A 16,716-nucleotide genomic window follows, 5' to 3' on the forward strand; every position below is an offset into this window, starting at 1 on the left:
GAGAAGAAAATACTTTACGGTGTATTGTAGCACAATTTTGATAAACTTTGAAATAGAAGATAGTATAGTGTAGACATGTGAAAAATAAAATAGAATTTAGTCGAGTGAGAGAGAATGAGAAAACAAGATAAAAAATTATATAATTATTTAGATTAATGAATAACAGGGAAAAGTAAAAAATAAATAGTTTTTATAGCATAAATAATAATTTAATACTTTTTTAAAATAAAATATAATTAAACCTTATATTTTATTAAAAATAAATAAATTGTTATTTCTCGTTCATGTGGTTTTTTCTGGACATGACAAAGTAAATTAATCTGACTCACACATGTTGACTCACCACGAACAAGGTTGAAAAATGAGTGAATCCAACTCGACTCACTTTATGGTGAATAAATTTTTTTGCAACTCAATCCACCACAGGTTAGTAGGTTGAGTCACATAATTTTTTTTATGTATTTATTTTTAGGTATTCATATATTTAAATAATTTTTTAAGCAGTTATTAAGATGACAGTCACAGTAAAATCAAGAATCAATATCTTCATTAGGCTCACCACCAATATATGATGAATTATTTTCAAGAAAGTGTCTATATAGTCAAAGAAAATATGCCTAATATTCACATTTTCTGTCATGATATTCAACAAAATATAAATAAAAAATATATTTTTTTTTGTCATGCTAGTTTAGAAAAATTTGTTTATAAGATAGTTGATTGAGTAATTTACTATAAAGATGATAGTTAAAGATTAAAGTACTAATGTATATAACTTGACAATCAAATTAATTAAACATTCAAACTGAGCAACATTCTAGCATTTAAAAATATGAAATTGTGAACCTATATAATTAGGGATAGTAAATAATTATTTAAAAAAATTAGAAAAAAATTGTAAAAGAATGTTGGTAGGTTAAGTAGGTCAATCTCTTTAACCTATAGTTAAGTAAGTCGGGTTGAGTTCAATCCACTTTTAAAAAAACTAAATTTTTTTCAACCTAACTTGGCTTGAACCCGTGATAAGCTAGGTTAGCTCACGAATTGAAACTCATCGACATCTATAGTTTTTTCTACTAATTTTATCCTTTCATCAAAAAATTTAAACAATGGAAGAATATCATATTCTTCTTTGTATTTTCACACTAATTCCTTAATGCAAACCTCTAAATACTTTATACTTTCATATTGTGTGTTATAACTTTAATATTAATTAATAAAGACATGAGACCTTTTTTAATTTTTTCATCATATTAGTGTAATTTTAAATAAGAATCATGGATGTAACAGATTTTAAAAACTTTATGCATATAAATTACTTGCACTTATAAGATACAATTTTATTAAGAAGTTATTATTTTGTTTTATTATTTTTGTTTTAATTTTGAACTATGACCATAATTTCAATATAATATAAAATCAAGTAAAATCATGATACTCTACACAACTAGTACAAATCAAATTATATCGAATGAAATCATATTAACTCTACACAACTTTCAACTTTAAATCAAATTACACTAAAATCATGTCGGTTTAACAAAACAAAAATAACAAAAGAAAAAAAAAAGGTCAGGACCAACACAACTTCATTTCAAAATTCTAACATTGTGTTCCTTTAAACGGATGGTTAAAATTCGTTGATTTGTGAAGCATATAAGAAACAACAAATTTGTGAAATAACTCCTAAATCCCATCGTCTTATTTTGCGAAGATTTGCATGAATAAAGGATACATTTTCCATTATATCCTGCATATTGCTTCATTCACGTTGTACTTTATATAAAAATTGATTTATTTTATATATAATCGTTTATATATTAATTATATGTTGTTATAATAATAGAATATATTATTAAGGTAACATATATAATAATGTTGAGATATAAATTAAACAGTATATGTTACAAATTATTTCAGGTTATTATTAAAAATAATAATAATTTTTTAAAAGTATTAATGATATTAATAAATTTATTTTATAACTTTAAATAATATTTTTAATTTTATTTTAATATTATTTTTTTTATTTATATCGAAAGGTAAAATGGTAATCATACAATTTATTCTATTAAAAATTATAATTTATTAAATTTTATCAATCATATCATACACAAACTTTTATAAACTTTCCACTCATATCCACTCAAATCATATCATCTTTTCTTTAATCCAAACAATTTCAGCTTTACTTACAAATAAACTCAAATCAACGCAAATTTACTTCTCTAAATCCACACTTCAATCCAAATACAACATAAGGGATTTGGAGATTAAAATAAGTGAATTTAGAAGGAAAGTTTGTCAATGATTTGATTAATGTGATAGATTAAAAATTAAGTTTAATTAAAAATAATTACTAAATTGTCTTTGATGTTGAAAGTAATATAAAATTATATTTAAATGAGTTAAATTTATTTTATAAAAAATATTTAATAAATAAATTTAAAAAAATTAAAACATAACAAAATATAATATATTTATATATTCAAATTTTTTAATAAATAATTTAAAATTTTGGATATTAATTATTATTGTAAGCATAATTTTAAAAATTATATATACATTATTATTGAATTAAGAAAAAAAATCAAGAATATAATGGTAATGTTACACAATTACCTTTAAATCTTGGCAATGAGAAAAGATGGAAAAGTAATAAAATCTTTTTGTTCTTTTCTTTCTCTTAAATTCCACCGATCACTTTAAAATCATTTCTTTCTTATCTTTCTAAACGGTAAATACCCTCACATAAAATGAACACAATGTAAAAGGAGTTAAAGTTAGTTTTAAATTTACTTTTGTAGTTAAAATTACACTAATATGAGTAAAAAACGCTCTTTTTAATTATTGTGGTATTTGGTTATGTAGCGAATCATTGAAATTTTCAGTGAATACATACATTTCGCAATTTTGTGATGCATCTCAATAAATGGTTGACCGAAAGGAAGGAGAAGATAGTTTTTTTTATTTATTATTTTAGGAAGATGTAGAGATAACAACAATGGACATGATTGCTGCACAATATTTGAAGTGGTGAAGGTTAGATAAATTGCTGAAGCGGTGGTGATGATTATTGCACTCAAGTCAATTCAATTAATGTTGACACTGCATTTAAAGTGTATGTGGGGTGTGCAGTTGTATCATCATCATCATCTCTAATCAAAGGGGTCACAATTCTCTTCTCTATCCTCTTTCCCCAGAAAGAAATCGGTAATCAATTAAATATTTTATAGTCAATTCTGTTCATACAAGAATTTCAATCTTCTTTAATTGAAAATGAAATGGCATAGTCAATGACCCTGCCTTACACATTTTTATTTCATCAAGAAACAATATAATTAGTTATGTTACTATAAATATAGCATACTCTAGGATTTTTGTTTTTCTTTAAGGAAAGTTGATCTTCTCTTGTATTTAGATTTTCAGGTTTATTCTTTGCTCTATGTTTTCAGTTTTTCTTCGCCATGAGCCTGAGATTGAGCATATCTATGGATGATGCACTTTACTTTATATATATATGTTGTCTCGATCCAATGGTTATAATATTTATGCTGTTCATTTGAGTGAATACAATAATCATATGATAATTTTTAAATGTACAGATATAAACACATTTGAATAGTTTTTCACCTCTTCAATTTATTTGAACTTAAGAACTAAGTTCAATAAAGTAATTAAATAAAGAAACTCGAATTAATTTCCAGTTGATTCGAAATAAATCCTCTATCTGTGACTAACACCAACATATATGATACTTTTTAGCCTTTAATAGAGATATTTCTCAGCGATGAAAAACATTACAAGTTTATATTTGTTAGAAAAAGATACTCATTCAAAAATGAAGTTCAGCTATGTGCTTATTTTAATTTGTGTGCACGTTAACTTTTCCTATCCATGAGACTTGAAGCAAATATCAACTGCTTTATCTTTTGGGGAAAGAAGAAAACAAAAGAAGAGATGTTTATCTTCTTCCTCGAATATAATGCACCGTTTTCTGACGCCAATCCAACCGAATGGTGCATGCAGGGGTGACCAGAGTCAGATAAAGGATTGGAACAAAAGAATAATTAATAAGGAATCAAACAAGAAACACAGTAGCATGGTTTTACCACATGTCACCGTTGTATGGCCTTGAATGTAAACAGTTGGCTACGTGTAAATAACTAGCAAACGTGGCATGTTGTGGTGACGACAAGAGATTTTATTTTCTTGTGAGAACTGCGAACTCAATGTACGTGGCATTGCAGGGCTGTTGTTGTCTCAGCTCCAACATATTATCATGTTCAGGTTAAGAGAAATCAAAGCTTATTTAGAGCAGACCACATGCGAGTTTTGAGATTCTAAACTACGTTCTTGTCTTTCGTTCATCGTGAGAAAACTAGAGAGTTTTTCGTTATTCAGTTGGATTAAGCACCAAGATGAAGGTTTGTTCTTGTTTTCAGTGTAACTTTACCTGAGATGGAGTTCTTTCTTTTCCATGAATAAGATCGAGTGGTTTTGTTTTGTAAGTTTGATGTGTTGTTAGTGTGGTTCTTTTTTTTTGGGGTTTAAGTAGTTAAGGTGCTTTTGGAAATTTTGAAGGTTCAGGAAACGAGGCCCCATGTCCATGCACCTGGGGAAGAAGAGAAGGTTATGACAAGGAAGCAGAAAGCTGAGTCCAAGGCACATGAAGTGGAGCATTCTCCTAAGAAGGCCAAGGTGGAAAATGAAGATGGTCATGTCAACGGAAAAACTGTGGCTGATGTTGCCGAAGAATATGATGAGTTTTGCAAAGCCACAAAGGAGCACCTTCCTTTGGAGCAAATGAAAGAGATTCTAGAGGCTAATGGCCTTGATTCTTCTGGCCCTGATCTCGAAATTACACGAAGATGGTTGGTTCTGGTTTAGATTAGACTATTTCTTCAAAGTGGATTTTCATGTTTAATTTAATGACTCGTTAAATACACTCACCGCATTTTTGAACAGCCAAGACTTGCTGTTTTATGGTCCATTGGACAAGTGCTCTGTTTGCAATGGGAGTTTGGAGTTTGATGGCAGACGCTATGTCTGCAGAGGGTTCTATAGTGAGTGGGCTAGTTGCATTTTCAGCACCAGAAACCCTCCAAGGAAACAGGAACCCGTTAAGCTACCTGATTCTGTTCAGAACTCGGTGCCTTCAGATGTGACATTCTCCTTACTTTTCATTTTGTTTTTCCTCCTTTTTGTGTTTCAATTTTGTTGCTTGTAACCTAAGATTTTGTTCTTTTTGTTGGCTTGTTTCCTATGTCTTTGCCACAGTTGCTAAAGAAGTATCAGGACCCAAGTCAGAGACCTCACAGGGATCTAGGCTTAGCTGAAAAACCCTTTACCGGGATGATGATATCTCTGATGGGTCGTCTTACTCGGACACATGTATGTACCACTCTCATTGTTGTTGCATTTATACCCTCTATCAATTGGATTTTGACATTCTGTTTTTTGCTATCAAGCATCATTGGAAAACAGCTATTGAAAAGCATGGAGGGAAAGTGGCAAACTCTATACTCGGTAATATAATATAAGAACTGATTTTGTCATCCTTTCGTTGCCAGGAATAACCATAACCTGGCTTGTTAAATTTTGCAGGGGCTACTTGTTTGGTAGCTTCACCTGCTGAGCGAGAACGTGGTGGCACGTCCAAACTTGCAGAAGCCATGTGAGCGTAGTTTAAGATTCCTTTGTCTTGATCCTTATTTATGAGTGTGATAATATCTTTGTTTTGTTTGGTTACATGTTATGAACACCATTGGATTGCCGTTAGAAAAATGATCACACAAATAAGTGTTCATAAAACCCAGAGTTATAGAGTGGCTAATGTGCCGCATTAATAGTAATACGATAGAGCATTCTTAGTTGATTATGAGGTATTTTACTGTAGGGAGAGAGGTATACCAGTGGTTAGAGAGGCTTGGCTGCTTGACAGCATTGAAAAGCAAGAACCACAGCCTTTGGAAGCTTATGATCTTGTCTCTGATCTTTCTGTGGATGGCAAGGGAATTCCCTGGGACAAACAGGATCCTGGGGAGGAGGCTATTGAATCACTCTCAGCAGAAGTAATTAATTTCCTCTTGCACACTCAATTTTTTTATTAAATTAAATTCATGAATAACATATCGAGCACCCTTTTGTGTTTGATTAAATTTGTCCCAAACAGCTCAAACTTTATGGGAAGAGAGGGGTCTACAAAGATACCAAGTTGCAGGAACAAGGGGGAAAGATATTTGAAAAAGATGGGATATTATACAACTGTGCCTTCTCCCTTTGCGACCAAGGACGCGGACTGAACGAGTACTATTATGAACACTAAAATCACTTCTAGTTCATATCGACATATATAGGATAACATTACCTAATTTGTTGGTGTTAATTTGTGGCAGCTACTGTATCATGCAACTGATCGTTGTTCCAGAAAATCGTTTGCATTTGTACTTTAAGAAAGGGAGAGTTGGCGATGATCCAAATGCAGAGGAGCGATTAGAAGAGTGGGACAACGAAGGCAGTTGTCTGAAAGAGTTTGCGAGACTCTTCGAGGAAATAACAGGAAATGAGTTTGAACCTTGGGAAAGAGAGAAGAAGTTCCAGAAGAAGCCATTGAAGTTCTATCCCATTGACATGGTACAATACATATTTATTCTCTCCTAAATTATTTGCCCATTCCTCCTCTTTTAGCTAACACAGTACTACGAAATTGAACAGGATGATGGAGTTGAAGTTAGACACGGAGCATTAGGTCTTCGGCAGCTGGGGATAGCAGCAACACACTGTAAACTTGAGCCTTTGGTTGCAAATTTTATGAAAGTTTTATGCAGCCAGGAGATATACAAGTAACCACAGTATCTGATAATTATAATGCATGGGATGATTACGAAGTTTCTAAATAACCTACACTGTTTTCAGGTATGCATTGATGGAGATGGGTTACGACTCTCCGGACCTTCCAATAGGAATGGTAACAAATCTTCATCTGAAAAGATGTATGTACATGAGCCACTGCTTTTTCCTACTTCTCTAATGTCACTCAAGAAACGTTACTGACAATTGAACCTTATCAGGTGAGGACGTTCTCTTAGAATTCATAGAAAAGGTGAAATCATTGAAAGAAACTGGGCCCAAGGCTGAGGCTGTTTGGACTGATTTTAGCCAAAGATGGTTCACTCTTATGCATTCCACAAGGCCTTTCAATTTTAGAGATTATCAAGAGATTGCAGACCATGTAAGCACATTTGGTCACTACCTTGATTGGTTCAATTCGACCACTAACTAAAACGAGCAATCTCTTATTTTCCTAGGCTGCAGCTGCCTTGGAGGGGGCGAGAGACATAACCCTCGCTTCTCACCTCATAGGAGACATGACTGGCTCAACCATCGATGATCCATTATCAGAGACATACAAGAAATTGGGTTGCTCAATTACTCCCCTGGACAAAAGTTCGAATGATTATCAGATGATTGTGAAATATCTTGAAAATACTTATGAGCCAGTTAAAGTTGGTGAAATTGTAAGATTCCAACTTTTGCATTGTGTGTTTAACGTAACCATTCGCATATCTTCTTCTGTTCACTTCCAATGAACTTCAGGATTACGGGGTGTCAGTGGAAAACATTTTTTCGGTGCAAACAGGTGGCTGCCCTTCCTATGAAGACATAGTTAAACTGCCAAATAAAGTTCTTTTATGGTGTGGTAAGATACGCAAGCATTTCCTCAAAATTGGAAGTGGGAAAAACTAAGTCTTACTTTATTAGGTTGGTTGTTCTTACTGTACAAATTCTATTATGCAAGGAACACGAAGCTCAAACCTTTTGAGGCACTTGAAAATAGGATTCTCGGAAGCAATATGCTCACTACCGGTTCCGGGTTATATGGTATTAGAAATAAAAATCGTTATTCAAATTTAATGTTTGGGAGCATTCACTCATCCCTTGTTACGTACTTCTGGCAACAGTTTGGCAAAGCTATAGTCTGCTCCGATGCTGCAGCAGAGGCTGCACGATATGGTTTTACTGCTGTGGACAGGCCAGAAGGGTTCTTGGTTTTGGCCATCGCTTCCCTGGGGAACGAGATTACCGAGTTTAAAAGCCCACCCGAGGTATCCAAAATGGACTTGTTATCTCCATTCACTAGGAGCATTTATTAATTTGTTTTTGACATCACCAACTCGGAAGAATTATTTTGTTTTCAACATCATTGACACAGGATACTTCATCTTTGGAGGAAAAGAAGCTTGGAGTGAAGGGACTGGGGAAGAAGAAAACAGATGAATCAGAACACTTTGTTTGGAAAGATGATATAAAAGTTCCTTGCGGTAAACTAGTCGCCTCAGATCATCAAGATAGCCCCCTGGAATATAACGAGTATGCTGTCTACGATCCTAAGCAGGTATAGTACCCGTTTTGTTCAAAAGAGTGGACCAGATTAACAATCCTAAAACATTTTTACATCTGTGAACTTTTTGCTTACCAGGCACGCATAAGTTACTTGGTGGGAGTGAAGTATGAAGAGAAAGGGGTGGAGATTGACACGGCCGAGTAACAGAGAGGTCGAAAGGAAAGCTTTTTTGCAATTCGCAAGTTGAAAGCTACCATCTTGGCTGAAAGGTGTACCCCGTGGTTTATCTAGTTAGGGAAAGATCTTATCTATGTCATTTCGATGTATATTTACATGTGACAAAATCAGCTCTATGAAAACCGGCTGTATGTTGTGTCACATTTTGATGTAAGTCAATGACCAGTAACTTAGGGTAAGTAAATATTTTGTTCTACTCATGACGGCAATAGAGTGGAATTACAATTTACATCCTACAGTATGTCGTTAAATCTTAGTCGACTACTCTTCAGTCGGTTTGAATCAGATCATGAGTAGAAGAAATGGTATAACTGTGTCCTTTGTATAACTTGACTGTCATAATCAACAATTATGATTAAAAAAAGGGATCTAGTCTACAGCATTATAGTCACAAAACCCACATGGATATTCTTATAAATTTGTACCTCCAAATAGCATTTGGCCAGACAGTAAGCTTGTATGAAACGTACGACGAGAAATGCACCCAAGTGACCAGACGCCCTGCATATTTATAATTTTAAATGAGTTATAAAATGTAAAATAACAGCAATTTCACACTAAACCTTAAGGGGCATGCCAATTAATGATAATTTTGCTTCATCAGCCAGTATTTTGCGAAGTTGTTAAAATACCATTTTAGTGCTTGTAACCTTTCTGCGCAAAGGACGGGGCAAAGTCAAAGATAAAACAGGCAGATGATCCCTGTTAGCGAGTATGCCTATTCCTTAATATAGCCAGCATCTTTTACCAAATCACTTGTTTTACTTTAAAGGCCATGATGTTTTATACAGATGCGAGAAAATCATTTTGGTCCAATTCGAAGGCATGCACTCCAGAATTTTAGTTAGCAAGCGATCACAACCGGAAAAACCGGAAAAACAAAGTTACCCAATTAAAGAGAGTCCAAGAAGAGAGTCCTGAACAAACACAAATTATATATGGACATGCTTAATCATCATTTACTGGTCAAAGCTGTATTGATCTAACCAAAATTTACACTTGGTGTGGTTGCCTTGAGGCTTCATATGGGACAGTACGACGCAAAAACATATCTTGAATCAGTATTTTGCTTTCCACTATATGTGCATCTCACAATATTACAATAACAGAACAGCAACTAACAGATGCCCTCTACCACTTGCAGAAGCAGTTCGACATCCATCAATGATACATGACAACAGGAGGAACCTTAAACCTGTCCTCGAGGAAGGGTATCGGCCTGTGTCCATCAACAAGGTCCCTATAAAACGCATACTCAGCCTCATAATCATGCAAATGAAGCTCAGCCTTCTGGTTAGTGTGGTAATGATGCTTGGCAGAAGCCGATTTTCCAAACCCAAAAATGCTAACCCTATCACAAATACCCAAAGCCAGCATCACAGCCTGCATCCCAGAAGAGTAATGAAAAAGAGCCCCATCGTGATACTCACCCCACTTCTCCAAGCTCTTCCCACTCTCCTCCACGAACCTCTTCAAGGAATAATACTTCACAATCCTCGCACACAACACATCAAACCTAGGATCAGTGACCAATAAAGGAGCCTTGTGAGAAGCATTGCAGAAAGTGTAATCCAAGAAATGCACGGCCTGGCAAATATACATGACAATCGGAACATGGTCACCATAAGGGTGACAAAAACACCCAGCCCTTCTAGCACACAAATGTAGAATGTTACTATTCATAAATGAAATGCTAGTTTTCTTCCCAACCTTCTTCTCAAAGTGATCAACCCTAGCATTGTTCAACCTTATCACAACTTCATGTGCATCAATTTCACTTCCATAATCCCTATTCAGCAAAATCCCACTGTTCCCAACAACAGCACAAGAAGAATATCTACTTTTGCCATTGGTTACTACTTTGTTGTGCGAATCAATTGGAAACTTAATCGATCGAGTCAACTCGGACATGATACCGGGTTGGAATCGTCGCTTCCTGAACCAATCATGCAGAACCTTCCGGAAGTCGAGCCAGTACCGGTAGAAAAGGGGCGACCGGAGCGTCACCGGGATATTGGCGGCGACTCCGCCGCCGCGGTCGTGGTGAATAAATCTACGCCAGGAGACGAATGTACGGTGGCGCGCATGGCTGCCGAAGTTTCCATCGAGGAGGCTCTGGATCTCCTGCTTGAACTTCTCCTCGCCGATTTCAACTGCCGCGTGGTGGAGGAGCGTGTCGTTGAGCTGCGGCGGCGGAGGGTTGCGGATCCGGACGCGGTACTCGAGCTCGATGGAGAGGATGCCGCGGCGGAGGACCGCGCGTGAGGTGAGCGTGGCGGCGAAGACCAGGAGGAGGAGGAGCGCGAAGAGAGGCCGAACTGTGCGCTTCATCGGAAGACTGGAGAAATTAGGTTTCACAGTTGCTATATGTGGAAAAGAAGAAAACGGATCGATGATTTGTTTGAGGGTTTCGGTTTCAGATCCATCTTTTTCTTCTGTGTCATTATGCATGGATGAAGAAGAATACGAAGAAAAACGAAAGAAAGTAGAAGATCTTTCGGGTTTTGTTAGAGTTGAAATGATAATGCATGGAGAATGTAATGTGGAAGTTGAAACTGTTTTCCGGTCAAAAAGTGATTTCATTCATCATTGCAGTGTTGAATATTGGAATAGCAAGTGATAATGGAGTTCTGAAATTGAAGGCACAGGAAGAAGATGAAGAACATTGTGTGAGTGTGATTCATGTAATTAAGAGAGTGAAAGATGAAGAACAAACCAAAATCAAAACCAAAACCAAAAGAAAAAGAAAAACCCTAAGAAGAATCTAGATTAAAGTGTGTGTGTGTGTTGTTAGAGCACATTAAAAAGACGTGTTGTTTCTGGGTGAAGTGTAGTGGCCACTATGGGGAATGATAGTGTGCTTTGCAAGAGAGTGATAATGGAGAAAAAGAGATTAGGGTTGGTGGGTCCATGTGTTGCATTCATTGCTTAGAGTCTCATAGATCTACCATTCTAGCTATGCACGGATTGAACATAGGTAAACAAATGAATCATCAAAATAAATGTTCATATGATTGGATTTTGAATCTTGTTAATGAGGAATTTAGCCATAGATTTCTTTATCAATGTAAATATTTTATTATTTATTCGAACGTTTCCAAAAATGGGTATCTTTTTCTTGGTTTAAGTGATAATTCATGGATGTTCTGCAATTGGGTTAAAAAAATTTGGCACCACATATGAGTAATGAAGAAAGAGAAAGGTTAGCGTGTGGTGCGGTTGGAGACGAAAGCGATTAGGATATGGAGGTTAGATCTAAGGTGACAAATGAAGATCTACTTTCTGGTTTTTCTTTTGTATCACAATTCTTAACTTAATTGAATGTTTCAACTCACTTTTAGTAAAGAATATAAGGAATAAAATCACTTTTCTTTTTAACTTACTATCATTTATTTTATGCAATCATTTAGATTATTGTTTACACAGGTTTAGAGTTAGCTAGCTTTCAAAAAGTAATCATTTTGAGTTCAAAATTTATGCATTAAATTGTTCTAATTTTTCTATCGTTTTAATTTTCAAATATAAAAAGTATTTAGTATTAGTTTTCAAATAAAAGTTTTACTTTTATGCACTGAGTCTTTTTAATATTGTTCAGTTAAAATATATTTTTATTTGTTTTAATATGTTTTTTTATAAATTAAATAAGTTTACTTCTTTTATTCTTATTTCGCTTAACTAATTGGATTTATCTAAAAAATAGAAGTTTGTTAGAAATTTGCGTAACTGACCTGACAAATTGACTACAAAAGGTGTATTCAATTCTGTTGACAAATTGAATTTGTTTGGACAAACAAATAACAATTTAAGAGAACTGATATTTTTCTAAATAGAATTTTTTTTCATTGGAATTCAATTTTACGCAAACAAATTATTTTAAGGAAATATGTTTCTTGTATTAATATTTAGGTATAATTACTGATTTTGTGCCTCAACTTTTCAGTCAAGTTCAATTTGGTATTTATACTTTTGGTTTGTTCAATTTTGGTACCCCAATTATCTAAGGATCATCTCCGTTAAGTCGGAGTTAACCCCGTATCTGTACAGGAAACGTGTCAGGCCCTGGAATTTTTAATTTTTTTAAAATTATTTTTAAAAAAGAATACTTTTATTTTTTTATTTTTAAATTTAAAAACTGTCACATGTCAGTTTATCATCGTGCCACGTGGTAGCTTACAATCATGACACGTGATAATGGTAATAGTTATTTTTAATTTAGTATCACAATTTAAATTTTTGGTTCAATTTAATACCCAATTTTTTAAAATGATCCAATTTAGTCCTCTCCAATTTAAGACTAAATTAGTAAATAAACTTAATTACAACTTATATATACATGTTATAATAACTTTTTCTAATATATACATCAATAATTTCACCTAAATACTTAAATTATTTTATTTTTTAATTTTTTACATCTGTAAAAAATAAAATAATTTGAATATTTAGGTGTAGTGATTTGATGTATAAATTCAAAACAATTATTTTAACATGTATATATAAGTTGTAATTAAGTTTATTTACTAATTTGGTTTCAAATTGGAGAGAACGAAATTGGATCATTTTAAAAAATTAGGTACTAAATTGAACCAAAAATTTAAATTGGGTACTAAATTGAAAACAATTATTATCACTGTTATGTGTCATGATTGTAAACTGTTACGTGGCACGATGATAAACTGACACGTGGTAGTTTAAAAAATTTTTGAAAAAAAAAATTCTTTTAAAAAAATTATTTAAAAAAAAAATTCTATGGCTTGATACGTGTCCTATACGAACACGGTGTTAATTCTAACTTAACGCAGAAAATCAAATTGAGTATCTTTAGATAGTTGGGTACTAAATTGAACAAACAAAAAATATGGATACTAAATTGAATTTAACCAAAAAATTTGGATACCAAATCAGTAATTATATCTAATATTTATTATGCATGTGTCAATCATTTCTTATACCAATGGAAATATTATTCACAAGAAATAAAAATATTAAAAATCAGGAAAGAATATAAACTATAAATTTATGAAGTTTAAAACTAGCTACAGTTAGACAAGATTCAAGATATCATATAAGTGTTAGAAAACTAATTTTATATCCTTTTATGTTGTGGTAGCACTTGAAACTATTTCTAAATCTTTATATAATAAAAATATTTATTAAACTCAAAATCTCAAATCTCTCAAAGTAATTTGAGAAATTCGATAGAATTATATAATGAGTAATAATTATTTCAAATGAAAAATAATAAAATGTTTTAATTTACTAATTATATATGTTCTAATTCGTTAATTGTGACAAAATCTAATTTATTTTACCAAGTAATCAATATTTTAAGTATGAGATTGTTCAGAGAGAGAACAAGTATAATATGGATAAAATATTAAGATAACTAAAATAATCTAATATTAACAAAAAAATTAAAATATATAATAAAATAATATATCAATCCTATAATTAAGATTCAATATAACAAAATGGTTCCTACCTCTCACTATTCGTCTACTTTTCTTTTCTTTTTTTAATTAAAAGTTTTTTCTTTCTCTCTCATGTTTACATCTCTTTCATATATTGTTTTTCTATTAGCCTTTTTTCATGAATTGAGTTAAATTTGTACTAAGATTAAAAAATAAATATTTTTCTTATTCATTTACCACTATACGAAGGAAAAATGATTTTACTGTTGATTTTTCTTTTTTAGTGTATAAGTATGTGAACTTTTTAGAGTCTTACCGTTTCTTGTTGATATTCAAACAAATCAAACTTTTTGCTCTTCAAATATTTATCGAGAAGAAATAACATAAAATATGGATAAAACATTTTTGCATAAACAATGTCAACTCACATCGTGGTTTACGTTTTTTTTTTCTTAATTTATATAAATATTATATTATATTATTCTAATTATTTTGTTTAGTGAAATCTAATTGCATGGATCATATTAATGGGTTAAGATATAATTAAATGGTTATTAAATAGTAATTGTATGTATTATGATGTCTTTATCCGTATGTATAAAATGAGTATTGAGTTATACAAAATCATTAGGAGATATCTTATTTAGATTTTATAAGTAATGTTTTAAATTATGTACACAGAGGAGGCTAATTATACATTTTATGAAGTAAGGATATTTTATGCGAGATTCTATGAAGGTAAGGATATTTTATGGAATAGATATAAAATAATTAAGCGTGGTTAAGATTTAGATCACACAATAAAATATAATAAAGCATTAATTTTGGAATAGATGTAAAATAATTAAGGATAGTTAAGATTTAAGATTCTCACACAATAAAACATAATAGAGCGTTAACCTTGTTCATAAGAATTCTTGTGAATATGTCTTCTTCAATTTGTAATGTTCAGTGCTCTTTAACCACTGTCTCCCAATCTATCTCCTGCCTTTCTTTTCTTTACATCTCACACGTTCTTGATGGGTTAATGTGAAAAGAACCGCAAGAGACAGAATCTCAATCCCTTCTATAAACCAACGTTCATCAAGTTAGTTTTTATTTTATTTTATTATCACTTTCCATAATAGTAACTAGATCTTTAAATTTTATTAAATCACAATTGGGTTCATCATAATATTTCAAACGAGTCACTAATAGAATTAATTCGTCAATTAATTAATTCTAACAGTAGAGTAGACCGTAAACATATATGAAATTATTTTGATTTTGAGGTGTGTTATGAATCTGAATGAAATATGTGGTTTTTTATGGTTAACCACACATTTATCATAATTAAGTGATGGTTTTGTTAATGTAAATTATTGAATTTTGCACTATTTCATTTATGTTTCAATGACATTGTGTAAACTTTACATGTTTAACTTGATAATATTAAATAAGTGTTTTCTTTTTTTAATTCATTCAATGTGTTCTGTTTAATAGTTGTGAGAATTGTGTGTTCACATCTAAGGAAATGTCGGTGTATATCTTAGATATATGTTATTTTATACGTTTTATATTGAAAGTTATAATTACAATCTTTTTTAATATATAGCTATTTGATTTAACTTTTGTATAGTATGTGATTTAATGAATATGTACATCAATATATTGAATTCAATTTTATTTCTAAATAAGCTTATGATAGATATTTGTATAAATTTTGACGTTTTAATTATAGTGATATCCCAAAGTTTATTATTATCATATGAAATTTTATCAAAGAAAAAATAAAATAAATAAAATAAAATAATAAAAAACATGAAACAATATTCATAATAAAAATTATATTTCGTGAAATATAGATAAATTATATTTATTATGAAAAGAATATATAAAATAAATACATAAAGTAAGACATTAATTCACTTATACTGTTTTCTATAAATAAAAGTTAAATTAGTTAACTTATCCGCTCAATAATTTTTCTCACAACAAACATGACAAATTTTAAACTTGAAAAACATCAAACATTAGTGTCATCTTTCTATAAACTCTAATGAATCACTCGTTAATATTTAACCAAAGAAAAAAAAATGACAACTTAAGATAGAATCACACTCCAACTAAAATGTTAGTTTGGTACCCACTTTTAAAAATGTATCAATTGTATCCAAACTTTTGAAAAATGTCTCAATTAGGTCATTTACTGTAAAGAAAATTTATTAACGTGGTTAATTAAATTAAAATTAAGACAATAACATCTGCGACACATGGTAGTACCTTGCCCCGTGGCATTATCAGTATCACGTGACATTAACAGTGTCACGTGTCACACTTACCTAGGACCAGACATGTAACAGAAAAATTTAAAAAATTAAAAATTAAAAAAAGAAATAAAACAGAGACTAGTACATGACACATAGTTAGACGTTAATAATTTTTATCTGAAAGTGACATAATTGAGATATTTCTCAAAGGTTAGAACCTAATTAACATTTTCTTAAAAACGGGTAACAAAATGTCATATCTAAATCAAAATGGGATTATCTAACTAATTACACCAATTATTTTTAGTCTCAACTTCTCCTAAACGTAGAAGTAGTGAGCCAACCAAAATAAAACCCGAATTGGAACTAAGAAAAATCATTATTCATATTTGAAACTCTCTTTTTTTTCATTCTCGCAAATGGCGTTAATATTTTAACACAAGATATGTTGAGATAATAATATATATACTCA

At 31.7% G+C, this 16,716-nt stretch overlaps 2 protein-coding genes across 3 annotated transcripts; one reads left to right on the forward strand and one right to left on the reverse strand.

The window, feature by feature from the left end:
* The first annotated feature begins 4,260 nt into the window (after positions 1–4,260).
* Positions 4,261–8,813, forward strand: LOC114169319 (poly ADP-ribose polymerase 3). Of its 2 annotated transcripts, none has more exons than XM_028054426.2 (18): positions 4,261–4,427; positions 4,585–4,874; positions 4,969–5,164; positions 5,281–5,394; positions 5,472–5,529; positions 5,608–5,677; positions 5,900–6,074; positions 6,176–6,309; positions 6,399–6,636; positions 6,718–6,845; positions 6,919–6,995; positions 7,074–7,234; positions 7,311–7,520; positions 7,600–7,702; positions 7,802–7,884; positions 7,965–8,108; positions 8,216–8,398; positions 8,483–8,813. In XM_028054426.2, the coding sequence occupies exons 1-18, from the start codon at positions 4,422–4,424 to the stop codon at positions 8,549–8,551; spliced, it is 2,439 nt and encodes an 812-aa protein (XP_027910227.1). In that variant the 5' UTR covers positions 4,261–4,421; the 3' UTR covers positions 8,552–8,813. The 2 variants fall into 2 exon arrangements, with proteins under 2 accessions (XP_027910227.1, XP_027910228.1); XM_028054427.2 differs by having other exon boundaries at positions 4,295–4,427; positions 4,591–4,874.
* Positions 8,814–9,532: 719 nt separating this feature from the next.
* LOC114169320 (Glycosyltransferase family 29 (sialyltransferase) family protein) lies at positions 9,533–11,552 on the reverse strand. Its single transcript, XM_028054428.2, has one exon. It carries the CDS (start codon positions 11,165–11,167, stop codon positions 9,746–9,748), a length of 1,422 nt encoding a protein of 473 aa, XP_027910229.1. The 5' UTR covers positions 11,168–11,552; the 3' UTR covers positions 9,533–9,745.
* Between the last annotated feature and the right edge of the window lie 5,164 nt (positions 11,553–16,716).

Source organism: Vigna unguiculata, chromosome 11 (genome assembly GCF_037176805.1).
Source record: "Vigna unguiculata cultivar grain cowpea cultivar isolate G323 ecotype 2 chromosome 11, ASM3717680v1, whole genome shotgun sequence".
NCBI classification, from domain to species: domain Eukaryota; kingdom Viridiplantae; phylum Streptophyta; class Magnoliopsida; order Fabales; family Fabaceae; genus Vigna; species Vigna unguiculata.